Genomic DNA, 21985 nt, shown 5'->3' with positions numbered 1-21985 from the left:
TGTTTTAAAAAGCAGATAAGCTGCTTTATAAGTTCAAAAGCTTGACACAAATGGTAGCAATTTAACAATGTTTCAAAAGGCAGAAGTGCTTCTTAAGTCCAAAAGTTTGACACAAATGGTAACAATAATAACAATGTCTCAATAAGCAGACATGCTGCTTAACACAAATGGTAATAATTATAACAATGTCTCAATAAGCAGACATGCTGCTTGAGTCCAACAGCTCAAGGCTGGGAAACTACATCTACAACGTTTGGAACCAAGAAAAAAAACCTGTATATAGCAGTATAATTTTTTGTAGATATACAGTATTGCTAATACTATACCCAAATGACTACAAGAGGGTTGGGTGAGTGAGAATTTTTGTGACAACCCTTTTGGGAGTTCAGAGATTTGGAGTTGATTGACGTAAAGAGACAGCGGCAATGTGATTGGCTGGCCCGGAATAGCACGTCTTACCTGGTGCAAGGAGTGAATTTGACCTTTAGATGTAACGCAAGAGTGTTAGTCATGACAGCATATTGCGTGACAGATCTGTATATCTGAATGGAGAGATCTTATAACTTCTCTGAACTCCTTTTCATGGTTGTCACATTAACCTAAATTTATAACAACACTTTTTTAAGAACTGTTTAATTGTTTAAATAAGAATTATAAGTGTTCAATTTTGAGCATGCAGTGCATGGAAAAATAAGGCAGGTAGCAGAGGTCGCACCGAGCACTGCAGTCAAAATAATAGCTAAAGAGTAAGAGTAAGAATTCAATTATAAAACGGTTTTGAAATAAAAGTTTTGTACAGTTTTCCTTTAAACAAGATGTGTAAAAGAGGATTGCTCAGACCTATTCCTATTTATCCTACGTCACATTTCATTGTCATTTTGTTTTGGCGGGCAAAATTACCCTCGAATCATGGAATGCGGATTCCGTCTTAAACAGGATGTAACGTTAACTTTGAAATATCCCAGCAAATTACAAGGTCAAATAGAGTTTTCTGGTCTCGTGCGCATCTGTTGTCAGAAATTCTGTACCATGTAACCTAAAAAGCACAAAAACAAAGCAACCAAATAACAAAAAAAAAACCAGTCAGTTTCGGTTCAGTATCAAAAAATTGCATCTTCTTCTCATGCAAAAAAGCGGTATTTCTTTAGACACAACCATGTGTCAACCGTCATATCTGATTAAGCCAGTTATTGGATTCATCTATTTGGGTAAAGCTATTGCATACTAAATTGGAATGAAAAAAGAATTGACTAAAATCAGAAAGAGAAACAATATTCTCTGTTCGCTTGATCTCATATCATCATAAGGTAGATTTTGAAGAAGAAGAAAATGGCAATTGGGTTGAACACGTTGTTACTTGATTGGCAATACCAATCTTTAAAATGCTGACATGAAATTAAAAAAAAAATACTGCTACATTGCTAATATTTCTCAGAAAATTCACACTGTCACTCTTATAGCTACTTTAATTAACTGTGAGAGTAAACATCATTATCAATGCCAATTAGTACTTCTAAACAAATATCTTCGTTATTAAGTTCAATTCCTTTTTATTTGATAGGCTTGTTTTACTAAAGTGCATTGAATTTGTGTACCTAAATTTTCTCTAAGGATTAATTACACAGTATTGTTACACAGTTTTCACTTGAGTGTCGAAAGAAATTCGCGTTTGCATTAGTTCTGCATTAGTACGCGTAGTGATTGGTTTAAAACTCTCGCGCCACTTTTTCAGCCAATCAGAACCTGGAAGTAAATCCAAAACCAATCGTGACTCGCTTGCGCCCTTTTTCCCGCGCTTTCTGCTGGCTACATGTATTTGCTTCGAGTTTTGATTGGTGTACTGAATTGTCTGAGTTCTTTTCTTTGGTTTTGGTTTTACGACACTCAATTGAAAACTGCTCTTTAATGGCAAATGAAAAATGCGTTATGATGTATATTCGATCAAGGAATGGTAGAAGAGCACTGTACACTAGCGTCTTGGCTATGAATACAATCATTGTTTCCCCATCCACGGTGTCTGCATTCATAGATATACGACTCACTTCCCAAGCAGGCAACGTCATCCATCCATATCGGACCAGATCCCTGACCATGAGTTGCGCCGCGGTTTGCTTGAGAGGCTTGTGGGAAACCAAGCTGCCTGCAGACTACGTTAGCGTCATTCATATCCCAAGCATGGTCACAAATTGTACCCCACTGGCCGCCATAGAATACTTCAACCCTTCCAGCTAATGGTGTACTACCGACGAGGCGAATTGTGTCAGCGACTAAAACAAAACAACCATATACAATTGGGATCTACAGACATATTGTATTTGATTATATCAGCATTGCTTTGCGAACGTTACCCTATAAAGGTTTTGCCTCAGCTCTCGAAAGTTATACTGGAAATATTATATATTTATTTTAATGTATTACAATGTTTAAAAAATATAGTTATTGAAACACTCGCCGATCTATTGTCCAATCAGGCCATGTTAAATATGGTGTGGACCTCTTGTCGACCACAGACTATCATGCACGGCCAAATGCAGTGAGCCAAACGTTCCATAAATCGAGTCTTTTTATGTGTTTGTTTATTGTAGCTTTATTAGTTTTTGTTTTGATTTGTTGCTGTTGTCACTTTTTTGCACTGTATTATGTTTTTACATTTTTTAAAAACATATATGTAAACATCTTTATTCTTAACGACACTTACACAGAGAAGACAAGCATATTTGTTACATCAACCCAAAACGCGGACAGAAGCAGCGAAAGGCATTGTCTTATTATTTGGGATGCCTAACTTAAATATAATGTTATTCTTGTATTTTCCTATTTTACACAGATTTCATTTACTTTAGATCTAAGTATTTTTAAATATTGTAACTTTGTTAAAACTTAGACATACTGCTTCTTCTACCATCGGCCTACCTACGAAATAAAACCCTTGGTGGATTCTTAAAGAGTGGCCTGTTAAATACTTTTGTTGCTAAAATCGTGGAAAGAGTGGAAGGCATGTCATAAATTTTAATAATGGAATGCGTTTTCTATTTTTCTTACAATGATAACTTGCAGCAAATCCGGACTTTAAAACAGACCCATCAGTTGTAAACACAATAAAGAGCTTGTTAGATGTACTTCTTATCTTTGCAGGTAGAGAACTTCCATTATACTTGCCAACCAGGGGATCCGATGAAGATCCGCCATTGTACACATAAACAAAATCGTAATTTACTTCAGTGTCAAATCTGAAGAATTCAAGCTCCAAGTTTGCGTTCGCAGAGAGACTCCACTGGCAGTTCATTGAATTATTGTAGGTTCCATTCTTGTTTGAATATATCAAACCACTTGTGCTGGACCGAATGGTCAAGAGATTTGCGCAGGAACTTGTAGCCGTCAGGCGCACAACTGTTAAAACAATTTACTTTGATTAAAACAAGCAAAAACGCAGTTTTGAAATAATTCCGCAAAACTTAATAGTATGTTTCCTAACCAAGCTAAAACAGTGTCGATATTCGATTATCCTGACTACCAATTAACACTCTTCGAGAAAAAGAATAGAAGGAGTCCAATCGAGTCAAGAAATGTTACTTTTAGAATATTTGCACCTTACCAGCACAGTTAATTTTACCGTCTCCTACATATCCGGGCAAACATCTGCAGGTGTAGGAACCAGGAACATTCACACACTAAGCTTGTGCATGACAGGTAAATGATCCCGAACGACACTCGTTGATATCTGTTTGAATATAAAATTATAACCATTATTTATCATGCAAGCAAATCAAAAAAAACTTAGGAAGACTGGTGGAATGGGCACAGTCTTGAGGTCGTAATTGAACCACTTCGGAAGCATTTATTTGTATTAATGATTGTGCACCTAGGTTATAGTCGAGCTATTAACACAATGTAAATCATTTTATAGCAAACTGTCGAGTTAAAGAGAGCATATTACTGTTATATTCCAAATACCTATGCTGTAATAAGCCTGCATGGCAAAGGGCTTCTGTGACGATGCACAACAAACAAAAAGAATGGTTATGCTGTAATCAACCTGGATGACTGAGGGGCTGTGTGGCCATGCATAACAAATAGAATGATTGTTATGTTCGAATCGGAATACTTCATCCCTCCCAAACTAACAAAAAGCTCTTAACTCTAACAACATTCAAATGCAACAGTGCTAATGGATGTTCAAATCAAATAATGAATCAAAGAAAGTGCCTTTCTTGCTAAGCTAGCACATAGTCCTAAAAGTATGCCGGCTTGCATCTTTCCCATCTGAGTTGAGTTACTGCTGGTTAGTTCACTGGCTTGTCATGTTCTGCTACTTGTGTCGGTTCAGCCTTCATTTCTGGTAGCATCTTTGCATTGGGTGGTTCTTGCAGTGTCTCTGCATTGGCTGTAATCTGATTGGCTGGTACATTGAGTGGAGTTCTGCTTCCTGGAATCTTAAATCTGGAACTGTTGTTGCATGTGGTAGTTGTGTTTTCTCATTCATCTGTGGTGTTAATCATTGCGTCTGCTAGTTTAAATTGGCTGGCATCTCTGCAAACTGTTCTTCCATCTGTAACACGTCTGGCCGTTATTTGGGAACCCTGGATGCTGCACACAATATAGAATACAAGTTCGTAGGGTGTGCTCCACTTGTTTTTCTTTGGCTGCTTGACTAACACATAGTCACCTAGTAGTAGATTGTTTACTCTCGTCTTTCTTCCTTCTCTTTGTTGTTTTATTTTTGCGTGTACTCTGCATATCTACGGTCGATAATGTTATCCTTCTCGGTTGTCTACGGCTCAGGTTAAGAAGTGACTCCTGTTCCTGGGTGCGGTGTTGATCAGCAGGCTATAAGCATGCCTTGTATCGCTTTTCGCCTCTCAAGACGGTTTTTGCCTTGTAGACTTGCAATTTGTTCAGCCTTGTTTGGGGTTTGCATGAATCTCTCTACCTTGCCATTCGCTCTTGGATGAAGGGGTGTTACCCTACGGGGCTGGAATCCTTCCTGCTTTTCAAATTCCTCAAATTCTTTAGAGCTGGACAGGGTCAGACCGTCCAGTGTCGCTCTCTATTCTCTTTGGAGTTCCATAGGTGGGAAGAACTGCTTCAATCTCTCCTTTTTAGTCTAGAAGTCAGTTGATGGTTCTCTTGTCAATCGTGAAGAGATTGTAGTGACCATCTGGGTATGGTCCACCATGGTCTATGGATACTGTGTCTCAATTTCGGCTTAGAATTTTGGTCTCCTTGATGGGTTCTACTCTGCTTGCAATTATAAATACTTGGCACTCATAGCATAAGTCGATAGTTGTGTCCATCATGCTGTTCATAAGTGCGAACCAGTATTTCTCCCTTAGCATTTGCTTGGTCTTAGTTTTTCCTAAATGTCCTAGGCTGTGTCCTAGTTTGACTACTTTCCCCTGTAGTGCTGGGCCCAGTTCAAATGGTGGATAACGCTATCCACCGGATAAACCGCTATCCAGTGGAAAAGTGTTAATAAAACATACTGCGCTATCCACCGGAAAGTGATTTATCCGTTGGACACCGTTTTTTACCTTTTGAACAACTGGGACCTGGTGGTAGTGCTATTCGGTGTTCTCTGAAGATGAGTTTTTCTGCAACCGATAGCTCCTGTTCCACATGTAAGTAGGGTTCATGGTCTTTGTCCCTCTTGTGTTTCTCCCAGTCCCCTTCATCAATCCTCTTGGCTAATCGCTTTAAAAACTCATCTTTCTGATGTTCCTCTCTGATTATCTTCTCAGTCTTGTAACCTCCTGTCTCAGCCAGAGGGTGTCTGGAAAGGTTGTCTTTTCCTGGTTCGTTCACTAACTCATAATCCACGTATTGCATTTCCATGATCCTTTTCTCAATTCTGGGTGGCACCTTCGCCTTTACCTTGTTGAATAAAGGTACTAGCGGCTTGTGGGTGAATCTGGGTGCTCCGAGTCAGTAGATTCTCAACCTCTTCTTGGCCTATTTGATATTCCACTGTACCTTTTCTCGGTCTTTGCTGCTTCTTCTTGCTGCCCCCAGTGAAATTTCGTTTCTTCTCTGGTTAGCTGGTACAGCGGTGATGCTATCGCTCCATAGTTTCTTGAAGAAGCTGTCCACGTAGCCTGCCATTCCAAGAAAATTTCGCACAGCCTCTTTGTTCTCAGGCACTCCACACTCGTTGATTGCTCTTACTTTGAACTCGTTTTTTCCCAAACTGGCATTTCTCTCGGTTAAATTCGATTCCGTGATCTCTTGCTGCAGTACTTCTTTGTGCTCTGTCTCATCTCTTCCTCCCATGAGTATGTCATCTCTTTGGTTTAGGCAGTGGGGTATGTCTCTAAAGACTCTGAACATGGCTTCGCTGAAGACATCTTGCGAGGACTTTGCTCCAAACACCAGTCTCTGTGATCTGCAGTTTCCCTTAAGTTTGCTGAATGTTGCTACTTGATGTTGCTACTTGATGGTAACCTTGTCTGAGATCCAGCCTTGTAAAGATCGTGCAGTCATGTAGGCGGTAGATGAAGTCTTCTACTCTTTGTGACTGGACACACCGGCATCGTTTCAAAGTTTGGTTTGGAATTCTCATGTCAATGCCTGTCTTGATCAGGTGGTACTCTAATTCTTCATTCTTCTGATCTGTAAACTTGGGTTTTGGTTGAACAACTAGAGGTAAACACCGCGTTATTGCCTCTCTATCTGGAACTTTCTCAAATATCTCCTCCTTTACTCCCTCAGCAAGCCAGTCTTTAAGTGGTTTCTGCAGGAGATACGGTACAGGGCGTGGTTTCTGAGCCAGAGGGGTTGCGCTGGGGTCCATTTCTAGCTTGACTTCTATATTTTTGCCTGTAGTCTTGTCCCGAAAGCAACCAATCCCTTGGAATACGTCACTTTATTTGTTCAGTACTGCTTCAATTCTGTTCTCAGATTTCTTCGCGGTTTAATTTTCAGCTCATTGGTTTCTTTTAAGCGTTCCTTCCGGATCAATTCTCAGCATTCAAGCTCCAACAGCGTACCCTTGCTTAGAAGCCATTAGAAAAGCCAATACAATATAATTGGCGGATCGACCTTAAAATCTCCTGCTCTTCTACGACGAAATTCACTACGATTTCATCATCAATTCTTTGAAACAAAGATAACATCATTAAATCTAATAATAATCTTCGCAACAAAATATCCTTATAAAAATAAAAAAAATATCCTTATCTAGCCAAAGAAAACAAACTTAGCCTAATTACCGTCACGAGGCGAGTATTGGGCCCAGTAATGAAACAAAATTCGTTATCTAATCAAAATAGCCTCAAAACTCATTTTAAACTCTGTGTTATTTTTTATTCTCTCACCGGCACAAGTTTTTCCATCCCCAGTAAATCCAGCTTTGCAGGAACAAGCATAAGAACCGGGGGTGTTTTGACAATTGGCACTAGCGTCACAGACGGGGACAGAAGCACTGCATTCGTCAATGTCTATCGGAAAATATACAACAACAACTATAAATACGGGAAGAATATGATAAGATGTATTATTATCTAAAATGACCAAAGAGCAATAAATTATATCACAATAACCGTCAAGAATAAGCGAGTATTAGACCCAGTGAGGAAATCTATTTCATTATCTAATTAAAGAGCCTCACAAAACTACACTAAAACTTAAATCCCTACTAACCGGTACAAGTTGTCCCATCCCCAGTGAATCCAGCCTTGCAGGAACAAACATGAGATCCGGGAGTATTCTGACAGTTGGCATTGACGTCACAGACAGGACTGGAAGCACTGCACTCGTCGATGTCTATAATAAAGAAAAGAAGAACCATTAGTCGAGGCTCTCGTAAGCGGACACCCACGGGACGCAAAAAAACTGGAGCTGGCCGCTTACGAGAATGGTTCTCGTAAGCGGCTTCTAGAAGTGTAGGGCATTGATGGCTGCTTACGGAAGCTTGCCCAGCTAACAATAACCGGATGGACGCGGTTGACGACAAAACAAACACTAAAATATGGTTCGGTAATTACTGTAAAATCATTGTGACGAACGACGATGCGAATTTGATTGATAACAACAATATACAGAGGTTGTTAATAGGATTTTCTTTGGCTTGTCCGCTAACGGGAGCTTAAAACAAAGAAAAAGTCTAAGTCGCAATCTGTGAAGGTGACTGCGGCAGCTTAAGGGAATGTCCGCTTTGGAGAATGTAAAAATACAGAGTTTGTATGGGAGCGTAAAACGGGGTTTCAAACAAGGCCACCGTAGGTAGAGCTGCCCTCTTACGAGACTGTGCGCTAAAAGAGCTTTGACTGTAGGCAAAAAAATTATAACAGGATAATCAAAATATCATTATCAAAGATAATCAAAGAATCATAGCTTAGCCTAGACGTCGTCACGACGAGGCGTGTGCAAGGACCAGTAATGAAATGGAGATCTTTATCTTATCAGATTGGCCCTTAGAAAACTACACTGAGGCTTTAACCTCTACTAATCCTTGTATTATTCTACTATTCTCTCACCGGCACACGTTTTCCCATCTCCAGTAAATCCAGCTTTGCATGAACAACGATAATCTCCAGGAGTGTTGTGACAGTTGGCATTAGCGTCACAGACGGAGACAGAAGCACTGCATTCGTCAATGTCTATAGGAAAGTAAAATACAGGAAGAACATGATAAGGCATATCTTTATGTAAAATAACCAAAGAACAATACCTTATACCCTATTAGCCGTCCAGGGGAAGCGAGTGTTAGACCCGGTGAGGAAATCTATTCGTTTACCTCATTAAAGGCCCTCAGAAAGCTGCACTAAAACTTAAATCCCTACTAACCGGTACAAGTTTTCCCATCCCCAGTAAATCCAGCTTTGCAGGCACAAACATAAGAACCGGGAGTGTTCTGACAGTTGGCATTGACATCACAGACAGGATTGGAAGCACTGCACTCGTCAATGTCAAGGAGCCATTAGGAATACGCATAAAAATAATAACAGGATAATAAAAATATCGTTATCAAAGATAATGAGAGAATCATAGCTTAGCCTAGACGTCGTCAAGTTCCTGCCGAGTAGACTACTATAACGTATAAGAGAAAAGTCATTGGTGCGCCTTAATTTTTATCATCGTAACGGTTCCGAGCAGGGATGTGAGTTTATCAGGTAGAGAATGATTGTACACTTGGTACATAATGGAAGCGAGCCTTCGCTTTTAAATATAATTTAAAGGCTTTCATTTTACAATTTGAAGAACGTCAGAAGCACTGCACTTGTGTTTCACAGGTGTTTCACTGGGTAGCTTGTGGATTAATTTTGCAGCTTTGATGTGTAATTGTTCCAAGTTGTTAAATGTGGCCAAGAAACATGATCCCCAGACCGAGATGCAGTAGGTGATACTTGGAACGACACTTACTAATAACACCTCTAATAAACTTTGAATTTTTCTACTATTCTCTCACCAGCACAAGTTTTCCCATCTCCAGTGTATCCAGCATTGCATGAACAACGATAGGAGCCTCGAGTATTCTTACAATCGGCATTCGCATCACAGACGGGGATAGAAGCGCTGCACTCGTCCAAATCTGCAAAGTAAATTCAAAAGATTTGCAGGAGAAATCAGCAGCAAGAGTACAATATACCATTCCAGGTCGATCGCAAACAAAGCGTTCATTGCGGCTAACATTCATTGTGCCTATAGTTCGTATCTACGGTCATATTACGGTGTGACTACTCCAACCAAGGCCACCCAAGTAACTTCTTCACAAATTTACCAATAGTGTTTGCATGTTAAAGCAAAAAAAGTAGTTACAAAGTTATTGCTTTTGTAGCATGCAGCTGGTGTAGATCCACAATTTGTGGAAAATCTGTTGTTAACATACAAGGTTTTCATTCCCTTTTTTGCACAGTTTTGTCAGGTGGCCTTGGTTGAAGTAGTTGCACTGTAAGGCATTGGCTTTTTCACACTGCTCATCGTCACTACAGTAATAATGCAAAGATACGCTTGCAATTTCAGTTACCTTCTGTCTTCATGTCACAGTGAGCAAGTACAGTCTCGCCAGGTATAATGGAATCAAACCAGTATTCGCCACTGACCGCTTGGTCTCCTTCACTCAACTTGATTTCTTTGCACGTTTCAGCGGGCAGTTGACGAGTAGAACCCAGTGGTGCTGTAAAGCAAAATGCCACATAACTTGCTGTTTTTCAATTTCTTTTTGCAGCATTATTGTTTAGTTTAGTTGCATACACTAACCTCTATACATTTTTCGCCCAAAATAATATCTATCAGAGTCAGGAACGTAATCTTCAGGTCTGGCTTCCTTGGTGCGGTTGTTCAACTCACACATGTCCTTGGAGATGACGTAATTAAAGCTTTGACATATGACGTCATTAATACACGCGTACAAGCACACATCGCCCAAGGGTGCTCCTGTGATCCGTCTATAGATGTGTCGTCGTAGCATCATGCCAAGGATGGACGTTTCTTCCTCCTCTGGGACACACTGCTGAGCGACTATTCCACAGAACATTTGACTCAGGATAAGTAAAACCGGAATGCGGAAGATTTGTTTAATGGCCATTTCAGCACTGTTCTCGGTTATAGCATCCGAACGCCTGGAAATAAGATATTATCATGGCATGAATATTTGGTTAAATAACGCTTTCCCATCTGAGAACGTTATTTCATTTTCAAAAACCCGTAAAATATTTAGGCGCATGTTAAGTATCAATTTTCTGGATTTTGTCGAATTGAAAGTTCGGAAACGCCCATCTGGTAATAATAGCGTTCGTTTTATGTCCCATTTTGGTCATACAAAATCAGCCGTTTTTATTGCTATAGATCAACTTTTAAAGTTGTTATAAGTTTTTTATTTGTCAACTGAATTCAGAAGAAAAAGCTATAATTCAATTTTTCGCCTTCTTCAAAGTAGAACTCTTCACTTCCTGATTTTGTTCAAGCTGCTTATGTATACCACGTGGAGTAATAAGTTGCTTTAATTCTAAACCGTTTTTAGTTTTATCTCAAGCGTAACTCGATGATAAAATGCGATGGTCTCAAATATTCGACCATTCCGTCAATTTTAACATGCAGTTTCAATTCCGCCAATTTCGAAATTTAGCCATTCAGTCAATTTTAAGATGCAAGTTCAATTTTGTAAATTTTTAAATTTACTCATTCCGTCAGTTTTAAGATGCAGGTATTGTTTGCCTTTTAACCTAGTGTCGTTTATCATACAGCTTTTTGTTCACTTGAGCTAAAGTTTGTTCTTACTATAATCAATTATTTAAAAAGCATTATGCTAAATTATTCGTCGTTTTGTGGTTGTGTAGAAAAGCTCAAGGATGAATTTAATAAAGGAAACGGCCAAAAGGCCTGTGAAATTGGTGCAAAACACGTAAAACGTTAAATTTAACATAAAAAAGCTCTGGCAGTATATAGGCAACTTTCGGGAGTCCGTTTCAGACTCTTCCTTTACCTTCAATGAAAGATACAAGAGGACACAGTGCCGTATGAAACCAAAAAAATCACCTGCAATGATTTAAAGTCTTTAAACAACGGACAAACTCGACTGCTTTTTTATTCCTAAATTTAAAACAAATCTGTGTCGTTTGACATCCTTTGCCTTTTAAAGTACAAAACATTCTTAAGTTTTCTTCACTACCCTTTTTGGACCCCTGAAATGGACGATTCAATGATGTTTTCATCGAAAATGAGCTGAACTAGGATTGCGTGTTAAATGCGCGCTTCGATTCACATGATTCTTCACAGTGTTTTTTTTTTCTTTTCTATGACTGACTCATTTATTCACTTTTCAGTTTCTAATACGCGGCAATATTCACTTAGTGCCTTCAGCTAAAGGTAAATTTTAGTTTCAAGGATTTTCCAAAAATATAAAGTGCTTAATGTACTTTAAATGGACTCTGAATGTGTTAGGCATTGGTTTCATTGGTTGCATTAGAAATCATAAGCTTAAGTGTCATGGTCAGAAAAAATCAAAGAAATTTTGGCCACAGCCCAAAACTCATACTTTGTCAGTTTGAGGGCCTAGGTATGTAACTGAGAGATATGAAGTTAGTTTTTCGAAATATTCAAATTTACGGCAGAAAACCACGAATAACGGTAATCGTACCGGAAGCTCAAATTTCACTTCTCGACAATCCGAAATTTCATGCTTTTCAGCTTCTTGCTACTCAGACGTTTCAACCGCTGTAAATCTTTCCTTACCTTAGTTGCATAGATTGACTCTTCCTTTATCGAAATATAGTTAGTATTTTTATCTCTGATTATTTCTGAGCCAGCTGAGCCTCGATTAAGTAGACACATTTTTCTCATTTAGGAAAAAGGCTGAAATAATCCAAATTCAGTGAGAAAAAAAGCTGACCGGTAGTGCTTCAAATCTTCTGATATTTTAGCCAAAGAGAGTCCAGTCGTTGAATTTTAGGTTTATGGTTTCAAAAGTGTAGGATCTAGTAGCAGTTTTGAACAAAGGTCGATCAAAGGTCGACAAAATTACAATTCCGCGGCTTTGAAAAGAACAACTGAAACACGTGACACGAAACACGCAATAGAGTAAAGGGCCTGTTTACATGATTCCGGAATGACTTTCATTCCGGAACGAAACTCGTTCCGGAATGAGGTTCGTTCTGCATTTACATGACAGAGTCGACTGGTTCAACCAGAGGCATTTTCACGTGCGCGGTTTTCGCGCGAGATCAAAACAAGATTGCGCATGTTTCGCGCAAACATGTTTTTGTGCCTATTAATGGCCGTATCTGCAATTTTAACGAGTACTTTGACCATAGAGCTGCTTCATTGGGTTAAATAGTGAATTCTATTACGTTTTTCCGTCTGTATTCAAACTGTGGAGTCCGTATGTGGTTTCATGAGTTGTGATTTCATCTCGGAACGAAATTCGTTCTGCGTTTACATGATACCAGAATGAAATGTCATTCCAGAACGAAAGTTTCATTCCGGAATGAAAACCGGATGAACTCATTCCGGAATGACTTGACTTTCGTCTCGGTATCATGTAAACAGATACAGAGAAATGTATGGGGATGGAATGAACTCGTTCCGGAATGAAAGTCATTCCGGAATCATGTAAACAGGCCCTAATTTGTATATTTTTTGGGCAAAGACAACACGGTAAAATTAGTTTTGAAGTTTTATACGTTTGAGACTTAAGAAAAATAGTATTTATCCTAAAGATTGCCTACAATAGAAGAAATACCAAAAATAACAGCACTTGAACTCTCCCTGATGTTCGTCACGCACGAGCGACTTGGAGCCGCGAATGACAAAAATATTTTCCATTGATTCAAAGTAAGTCATATTCTGAAATAAGAAAAATCTATTTTCTTTAAACTTTGCCCACAAATCTGTCTTAACTAAAAAACGAAACAGCTTTCATTTTTGCAGATATCGCAAGAAATATTTTTTAAGAATTTTATTCAATTGGACCACGACCGGCCTATTTTTAGCAATGGCGACAAGTGAAAATAGGAAAAAAACGTCGAGTCACCGCTTCGAAAATTTATGCTCCAATTTTAGGAATTGTCTTAACTCTCCTGGACCAAATTGGAGCTTTATCTGTATAAAGCACGCAATTTTGGTTCGTTAAAAAGAAACAAACAATACGGAATATTTTTGATTTGAAGTGTACTTGGCCATTAACGCCAACGGCTCAAAAAAATTGCACATTTTCAACGGGTCATTGCTCAAAAGTCCAACTACTTCCGCATTACATTTGTTTCCATACCAACTAAAAAGAAGTCAAAGAGTATGGAAATGAAAAAATATGTTGTGGTTTAAGCGAGCTTTTAGTGCAACCAGGCGGCAACTTGGCTTATGTTGCGAACATGTTTTGTTTACATTGCAACAGCGGGCAGTTGCTCACGCGAAACCAATTTAGCTTAAACAACACAATATTTCGTAAACATTGTAACCTTACAAAACTTCTTTATATCAGCTGACACAATAAAACATCATTTAAAACTCGAAAACCTTAGCAGCTAGCGAGTCAGCAAAAAAAAAATACTGTCGCCTACCTGCAAGCCGGTGAGACAACAAAATTCATTGTCAGGTCCGCCATGGCCATGTTATTGGATTCCACATTTCTTTCTGGTTTTCGTCAACCATAGTATCCGCAGAAAGTTTCAAACGGTAAACATAACACACATAACATAACATTGAACATACCACATGATTGTGATAACTTAAACAAATGAAAGAAAGTTGCGGGCAACACATCCCAAGAAGTCAATCGATCACAACAGATCGGCTTGAACAGTTGATTGAAAGTTGCGTCACGCAATCTAACCTGAATCCAACTGCCTTATGGGCGAACTGAATAATTATTGTCCAAGAATCGGACTGTCCAAAATATCGGCTGTAAATATTTTTGACCGATGTATTTGTTTGACGCAGCTGGATTCAGGTTGGATTGCGTGACGCAACGTTTAATCCACCTTTCAAGCCGATCTATTGTGTTCGGTTAATTTCTTGGGATGTGTTTCCCGCTACTTTCTTTCATTTGTTTAAGTTATCACAATCATGTGGTATGTTCAATAAGATTTTATGTGTTATGTTTACCGTTTGAAACTTGCAGCGGATGGTTGACGAAAACCAGTAAGAAATGTGGAAATTTGAAATTTGTTGTCTTGCAGGTAGGGGACAGTATTTTTTGTTGTTGACTAGCTGCTAAGGTTTCCGAGTCTTAAATGATGTTTTATTGTGTCAGCTGATATAAAGAAGTTTTGTAAGGTTACAATGTTTACGAAATATTGTGTTGTTTATGCTAAATTCGTTTCGCGTGAGCAACTGCCCGCTGTTGCAATGTAAACAAAACATGTTCGCAACATAAGCCAAGTTGCCGCCTGGTTGCACTAAAAGCTCGCTTCAACCACAACATATTTTTCCATTTTCATACTCTTTGACTTCTTTTTAGTTGGTATGGAAACAAATGTAATGCGGAAGTAGTTGGACTTTTGCGCAGTGATCCGTTGAAAATGTGCCATTTTTTTGAGCCGTTCGCGTCAATGGCCAAGTAGACTTCAAATCAAAAATATTTCGTATTGTTAGTTTCTTTTAAACGAACCAAAATTGTGTGCTTTATACAGATAAAGGTCTAAAGTTGGAGCATAAATTTTTGAAGCGGTGACTCGATTTTCACTTGTCGCCATTGCTAAAAATAGGCCGGTTGCATTTTGTGGTCTAAATGAATAAAATCTTAAAAAATATATCTTACGATACTTGAGAAAATGAAAGCTGTTTCGTTTTTTAGTTAAGACAGATTTGTGGGCAAAGTTTAAAGAAAATAGATTTTTCCTTATTTCAGAATATGACTTACTTTGAATCAATGGAAAATATTTTTGTCATTCGCGGCTCCAACTCCAAGTCGCTCGTGCGTGACGAACATCAGGGAGAGTTCAAGTGCTGTTATTTTTGGTATTTCTTCTATTGTAGGCAATCTTTAGGATAAATACTATTTTTCTAAAGTCTCAAACGTATAAAACTTCAAAGCTAATTTTACCGTGTTGTCTTTGCCCAAAAAATATACAAATTACTCTATTGCGTGTTTCGTGTCACGTGTTTCAGTTGTTCTTTTCAAAGCCGCGGAATTGTAATTTTGTCGACCTTTGATCGACCTTTGTTCAAAACTGCTACTAGATCCTACACTTTTGAAGCCATAAACCTAAAATTCAACGACTGGACTCTCTTTGGCTAAAATATCAGAAGATTTGAAGCACTACCGGTCAGCTTTTTTCCTCACTGAATTTGGATTATTTTAGCCTTTTTCCTAAATGAGAAAAATGTGTCTACTTAATCGAGGCTCAGCTGGCTCAGAAATAATCAGAGATAAAAATACTAACTATATTTCGATAAAGGAAGAGTCAATCTATGCAACTAAGGTAAGGAAAGATTTACAGCGGTTGAAACGTCTGAGTAGCAAGAAGCTGAAGAGCGTGAAATTTCGGATTGTCAAGAAGTGAAATTTGAGCTTCCGGTACGATTACCGTTATTCGTGGTTTTCTGCCGTAAAATTGAATATTTCGAAAAACTAACTTCATATCTTTCAGTTAAATACCTAGGCCTTCAAATTGACAAAGTATGAGTTTTTGGACTGTGGCCAAAATTTCTTTGATTTCTTTGATTTTTTCTGACCATGACACTTAAGTCTTCTCTGAAATTAGATTAGGTCTTTGCTAAAGAAATTTTATAAGAACTCTGGATGCATTTATCTTTGGTTTTCAAAATAAAAATCACAAGCTTGAAGATTTTGTGACCAAATCAAGCAATCAAATCACGCCAAATCTTTTTCAAGTAATTATTTTCTTCAAAGGCTAAATACTCTCTCGTTTGGTTATTATAATCAAAATATTCCGAACCATGGGGTTTGAATCGCGATAATAACAAAACAGTGAAAGCCTTACTTACCAACTCCCAACGATTTTTTTTCTTCCAGATATATGAATATGACGCAAAACTTTTTTCTCTTTAAGGAGATTCCAGTTATCTGTTTTCAAGACTGGTATAGAACTCTTGAGGTTATGCCATTAAACGCTAGTGACTCTGGCTCTTGCACTGTAGCAGGTTTTCTTCGCTACGCCAATTTGAAATTATGTTCTTTGAGTTTTGGTGAACAGATATCTCAACGTTTTCGCGTCATATATTACGCAGGTAAACAGGTTCTAATGTCAACAGTATGTGTACCATTAATGCACTTTAGGCATGCAATATTGGAAGGTGAGCAAACATCCTAGCCGCCCTAAATTAGGTTAATGACCAATTTGTCTTTCTTATTGTGCAGAACCTAGGATGATATATTTTGCAAGAAAGCTCCCGGTGAATCTTGGCAATGCAATAGATACCGAACAAAAATTTACGGAAGTCTTTAGCTTTATTTATTTTGATCACATTCCTCGAGTGTCTGTGTTATCCAAAGTCCGAATTAAATTTAAAGAAGTCTTAAGCTTTATTTATTTTGATCACATACCTGGAGCGTCTGTGTTATTTAAAGTCTTCCGCCTTTATGAGAACGGTTTATTTTTCAACAAAATTTCAGCTCAAACTGCATGCAGTAAAACAGTATCTTTGAAGAAAGATTCATCTTTATAAAGATAATGAAATATTTTTTGTATCAATATATTAAAGTGAACGTTTCACTAATTAAATGCGAAAAAGTTAATTGACTTATGCCTACGCTTTCGACAGCAGAACTGCACTAATTTGTTTGAGAAGGATGCTTAGTCAAGAAATTTTGTCATTTCTGAAAAGTTGTATATTGTTGTTTTCTAGAACTCTAAAAATGAAATTTGCTCTAAACAAATGAATAGAAAAATCTCAAATGGTTAATTCACCAATTGAGCCTTTTAAAAACTCCAGATAAAGTTTAAAACTGAAAAGCGAATTGGTTTCTTTTCGTACCTGAATTACAGCGTTGAAGGTTTAGCAAACGTGCGTGAGTTTAGGAACATTTTGTAGTAGCAGGTGTCTGAATTTATTGTCTGGTTTGGACTTCCTCAATTTGATTATGGAATTAAATTTTCATGCTCTCTAATGGGTAAGCAAACAAGAGGAATCACTTTCGTAAGTGAGTGAAACACGAAAATTTTAAACGCAGCCAAATTCGATCGAGCAAACGAGAAAATGCTTAGGTTTTCAATTTTTCGTACTGTGTAAAAATCACTCCGTTTCGTTTTATCATTGGTCAATGATTTTCTCGAGGAATACGTGAAGGAACTCTCCAATAAGTTTTACCTTAAACATTAAAACAAACAAAGTCTTGGTTTGCCCAGATCGGGGAAAGTTTGACAGCGTTTATTGAATTATATCAAAAATTTGGCCACCCCTTTTTTTTAAAGTTGCAGAAAATTTACCATTTTGATATTTTCTGTTGCTCTCAATAATTCGGCCACAAACTTTGTCATACATAGATTATTTAAGAATTGGTTCATGCTTATCGTGCGTGTATCGAGTTATGGTGCACGCGGGAGGTTTAGAGAGCACGAAAGAAGCTTAAGAGTTGCTCGAGGCGATAGCCGAGAGCAACTCTAGCTTCTCGAGTGCTCTCCAAACTTTCGAATTCCAAGTGCATCCATAACTCGATGTACGCACAGCTAAAAGCATGAACCAATTCTTTTATAACATAGCTGCTCCAAAGTTGGCTGAAAACAGCAAATTTGGTGAGCTTCAAGCTTATAAACACAGTAATCGGCAGTGCCTTCCTTTAAACTACACTAAACCACAGAAATGCCATTGTTAACTCAACTACGCAAAAACAAACTGATTATTTGATGCGTAAAGTTTAATTGAAGATACTTGTAAATACTGGCAACAAGAGCGACTGAATGAAGAAGAACAGCAGCAAATAATTTACGGGAAGACCGGGAAATTGGCAGAATTTCATTCAGTGCACGACATAAAATTAAGCTCAACACTTCAGTAAAGTTTGTACCTTTCAATCTTGGTCTTGTCCTTTTATACATCAATTAACTTGTTAGACTCTGGGCTCAATTTCGTTTCAGTTTCAGCATAATAATTATAGTTCGTTCGACTTGTAAAGGCAGTATAATTTCCAGAAAAGTAATCGCTTTCGATCTTTCCGCAAACCTTAATTGTTGTCACAATTTTCCAGGATGTATAGACGACTTTCGAGGAGATTGTTCGAGGAAAACGTTCAGAAAGAAATACTCTCTCCTTCGCTTTACTTGAGTGTTTCATTTAACTAAAGAAGCGAACGCCGCACCACAAATTTTCCAGCTTCCTTGCACTATTACTTTGTTTACATCAAAATAAAATGTCCAGTCGATTTATACTTGAAGAAGAATTTAATAAAACAATTATTCCATTCGACCTTGTTGGATACAAGTGGTTATAATCAACTCGGAGTAAACGACGGGAACTTGCAGCTATAAAACTCGACTTAGCTAAAAACAAGCGCACACGCGCGTCATCGTATACAGTAAAAACCCGCGTATAATATAAGAACCTAGGTTTTTTCAAGTTAGCCTAAACAGTTTCTTATATAAATGGTATTTAGTGTAAAATTAGGCTAACTAGGTTCTTAATTAGGTTCTTAATTATAACTTTTGCTCAAGAAATAAAGTAGAATTTTTAAATGATCTGGTCTTTAATGTCCAATAACAGTATTCTTGGAGGCTTCGGTAAGCAAAATACTATACTATTTTAATCTGATTCTGTTAAAATCAATCCTATACTGTAACCTTTACTATAATTCCCAATAAATCTTGTATACAAAACAACATAACAAGATAAAATGTCAAAGTTCCTCTTTAAAAATGTCCACTGACAGAGGATTGGAAGAAGATAATTTTTTTTCTTTTTTGAAAATATGAACCTGTTTTAGAATTTTAGCCTAAAATGGTTCTTATGTGAAGGGAGCTTAAAAATGAAATTTTAGCCTAACAGGTTCTAAAATGTTAGGTTCTTATACGCGGGTTTTTACTGTATACGCACGTCATACTGTGTTGCGGTCTGAAAAATAGGCATGAAAAATAATCTTTTAAGGTTCAAAAAAAGTTTCGTCCACCCACAGCTTTGTCTCCTTTACGGGTTTATATCAAATTTTCAGACGATCATCCCCGTCTCATTCATATGAGAGTCCGCCCTCCGGAAATGGTTGCTCTTACTAACAATTAATTATTCCAGGAGCGATTGGATATGAGGTGATACTGAAATTATAAATAAACGAGCGCGCAGCGCGAGTTGGGTTATAATCATTTCATATCCAACAAGTGTGAATGAAATAATTGTTTAAGTTAATCCTCGCCTAGCTTAAGCTTGTTGTTGTAGGAACTTTTGAAAACGCACTTCTTCAGCTTTTCTTTAATATTGTTAAAGTGATGAATGAAATGGCGGCAAAATCGTTGGCGCGTTGTAAGCTGAACGAAAGACGTGAAGAAAGCGAGTAAGAAAAGACATTTCTTGGTAAATATTCCTCGCTTAATCTCCATTAAAAGTGAATATATCATGGAAAGATATGACGAACGTACAGTACGGAAACACAGGATCAGCATAAACAAGCCACAAAGACTGATTTGCACCGGTTGGTGTCATTTGAGGGATGCAACAGTGCGAAGATATCTGCATACATGTGGCCAACAAGAGCATACTGAATTGAAAGACTCCAAATTTTATGGCCTGTGAATACAGATGGATTTCGGCCGGAAAAAAAACATAAATGCAGCGGAACAAGCGATTAAATAAGTAGCTCGGCTACTTCAAATGAGACATCACATTGAAGCGCATTAAAAACAGGGCAGAACAAGGTCACCTGAAAGCTCCTCGCACGAGATCGATCCGTCTGAGGCTGAGACTCGCAAAATAAGTTCAAATGCAGGCAGCACTGATGTACATAGAAAATAGGCAAGCAAGTGTAAACACTGTGACGGTCAACAAAGAAAGAATTTTGCACAAAACACCCAAGGTCACAAAACTTAGTTCGGGTCCTCACTAGCATCCCACGCGGTCATTTGTAGGGGCGATCGTGTTCACCATCCGTCAAGTGTATTCAGAAGCACATTAGTGTAATTTTACTTCCTGTAAATCGCGTTCACTTCCGTTTCGCATGTCACGAGCTGTTTTCCCGTAAGATGGGTCGTCTTGCAGAAGAGACGACCCGTCTCATTTCGTGCAGATAAGAAACAGGTGACAAACACAACCGAAGATGAAATGAGGTACGCGAAGGATAAGCTAAGGATAGCGCATCCTAATAACTGAAAACTGAGTCAACGATGAAGGTGACGACGTGCACGTAATTAATTGGTGATCTACTCTAAATATAATAATTGTACCATAATCTGAATTATCTTCAGTTCTCCTTTATTGCAATGGTAATCCCTTTTCTAACAGCCTCACGAACATTGTAAATTAAGTGAAAATATGCACTGTAATCCCATCGTAAAATCAAACGTTATTTTATCGAACGGATTAATCGAAGATAAAAATTATTTCTTAATCCAAAAAGCAAAAATGTAGTAAGGCCGTCCCCTTTTTTTCCTCCGTTTACCGTCGTCCAATCGGCCCATATACTTTTGCGTTTTCACAAAAAAATACAGTCCGACCTCTATTATAGTTTAGAATCATCCTCAGTCATGACAAATAAATGAAATGAGACACTGTGAATCCTGGCCACTGACCTCTATTGAGCGGCCACCCTCCATTAAGCGGCCACTTTCCAAAGTCCCGATTTATTTGACATTAAACTGCTGTATTTGATACCTTTATTCAACGGCCACCTCTATTAAGCAGCCGCGGCCACCTTTTTGCTGTCGCAAGTGTATTATTTATATGGTGTTTTACCTCCATTAAGCGGTCAGCAAATTATATCTTTCCTAGCGAAATGGTAAAATATCTTGAGCACACTTTTTTCGCATACTTACTGTTGATGCAAAAAGGCCTAAGAAACTTTTCAACGATGTTTTGACGCATATTTTTCTGTACATTATCAACCCGAAGAAATACACTGTACATTTCAACTACATGCCCTCTGTGTTAAAGCTGGAACTATGCATGGGCTGGAAATGCACTTGATGTTTTGTTACAATGAATTTTGGATTTATTTTCATATATGTTCACTTTGTAAAAGCATTTTACTATATAGAGTCAATAGAACCATGTTTACTGCTATTCCTATCCAATTTATATTGTACCTCTATTAAGCGGCCAACCTCTATTAAGCGGCCAACCGTCCCGAGGGTGGTCGCTTAATAGAGGTCGGACTGTACTCATGGATGCTGCCGGATCGCAAGGAACCGTTTGTGGTTGATATTTTCTCGCTTTTCTCGTTGCCGCCATATTGATTTTGTAGCCACTTCTCGTTGTTTCCAGCATCCACGGCAATGATGCTTGGGTACAGGGCCTCCTATATGCTTACTTAATCCTCTTCTTCCTAAGTGGAACATAGGTCCTCAACTAGCGCGCACCACCTACCCTAATTTGTGCAGTGCCCTTTGCCTCATTCCACGTAAGGTGTCCCCCTCCAACTCTGCCATTCTCGTGCTTCTCCAGGTGTGCTGGG

At 38.2% G+C, this 21985-nt stretch overlaps 1 protein-coding gene across 2 annotated transcripts; it reads right to left on the bottom strand.

The window, feature by feature from the left end:
- Positions 1-1452: 1452 nt before the first annotated feature.
- LOC144655200 (uncharacterized) lies at positions 1453-16749 on the bottom strand. Of its 2 annotated transcripts, none has more exons than XM_078515454.1 (10): positions 16381-16749; positions 10195-10556; positions 9962-10111; positions 9406-9526; positions 8782-8906; positions 8472-8594; positions 7636-7758; positions 7311-7433; positions 3043-3390; positions 1453-2267 (listed from the first exon to the last, which is right to left on the bottom strand). In XM_078515454.1, exons 2-10 carry the CDS (start codon positions 10520-10522, stop codon positions 1942-1944), a joined length of 1767 nt encoding a protein of 588 aa, XP_078371580.1. In that variant the 5' UTR covers positions 10523-10556; positions 16381-16749; the 3' UTR covers positions 1453-1941. The 2 variants fall into 2 exon arrangements, 1 of the variants encoding a protein (XP_078371580.1); XR_013571067.1 differs by lacking the exon at positions 1453-2267 and adding an exon at positions 3596-3721 and having other exon boundaries at positions 3275-3390.
- Positions 16750-21985: the final 5236 nt, after the last annotated feature.

This window comes from Oculina patagonica, chromosome 1 (assembly GCF_052425735.1).
Source record: "Oculina patagonica isolate OP01 chromosome 1, crgOcupat, whole genome shotgun sequence".
Taxonomy (NCBI): Eukaryota; Metazoa; Cnidaria; class Anthozoa; order Scleractinia; family Oculinidae; genus Oculina; species Oculina patagonica.
The sequence above is the reverse complement of the archived record's forward strand: the minus strand, read 5'-3'. Positions and strand labels throughout refer to the sequence as shown.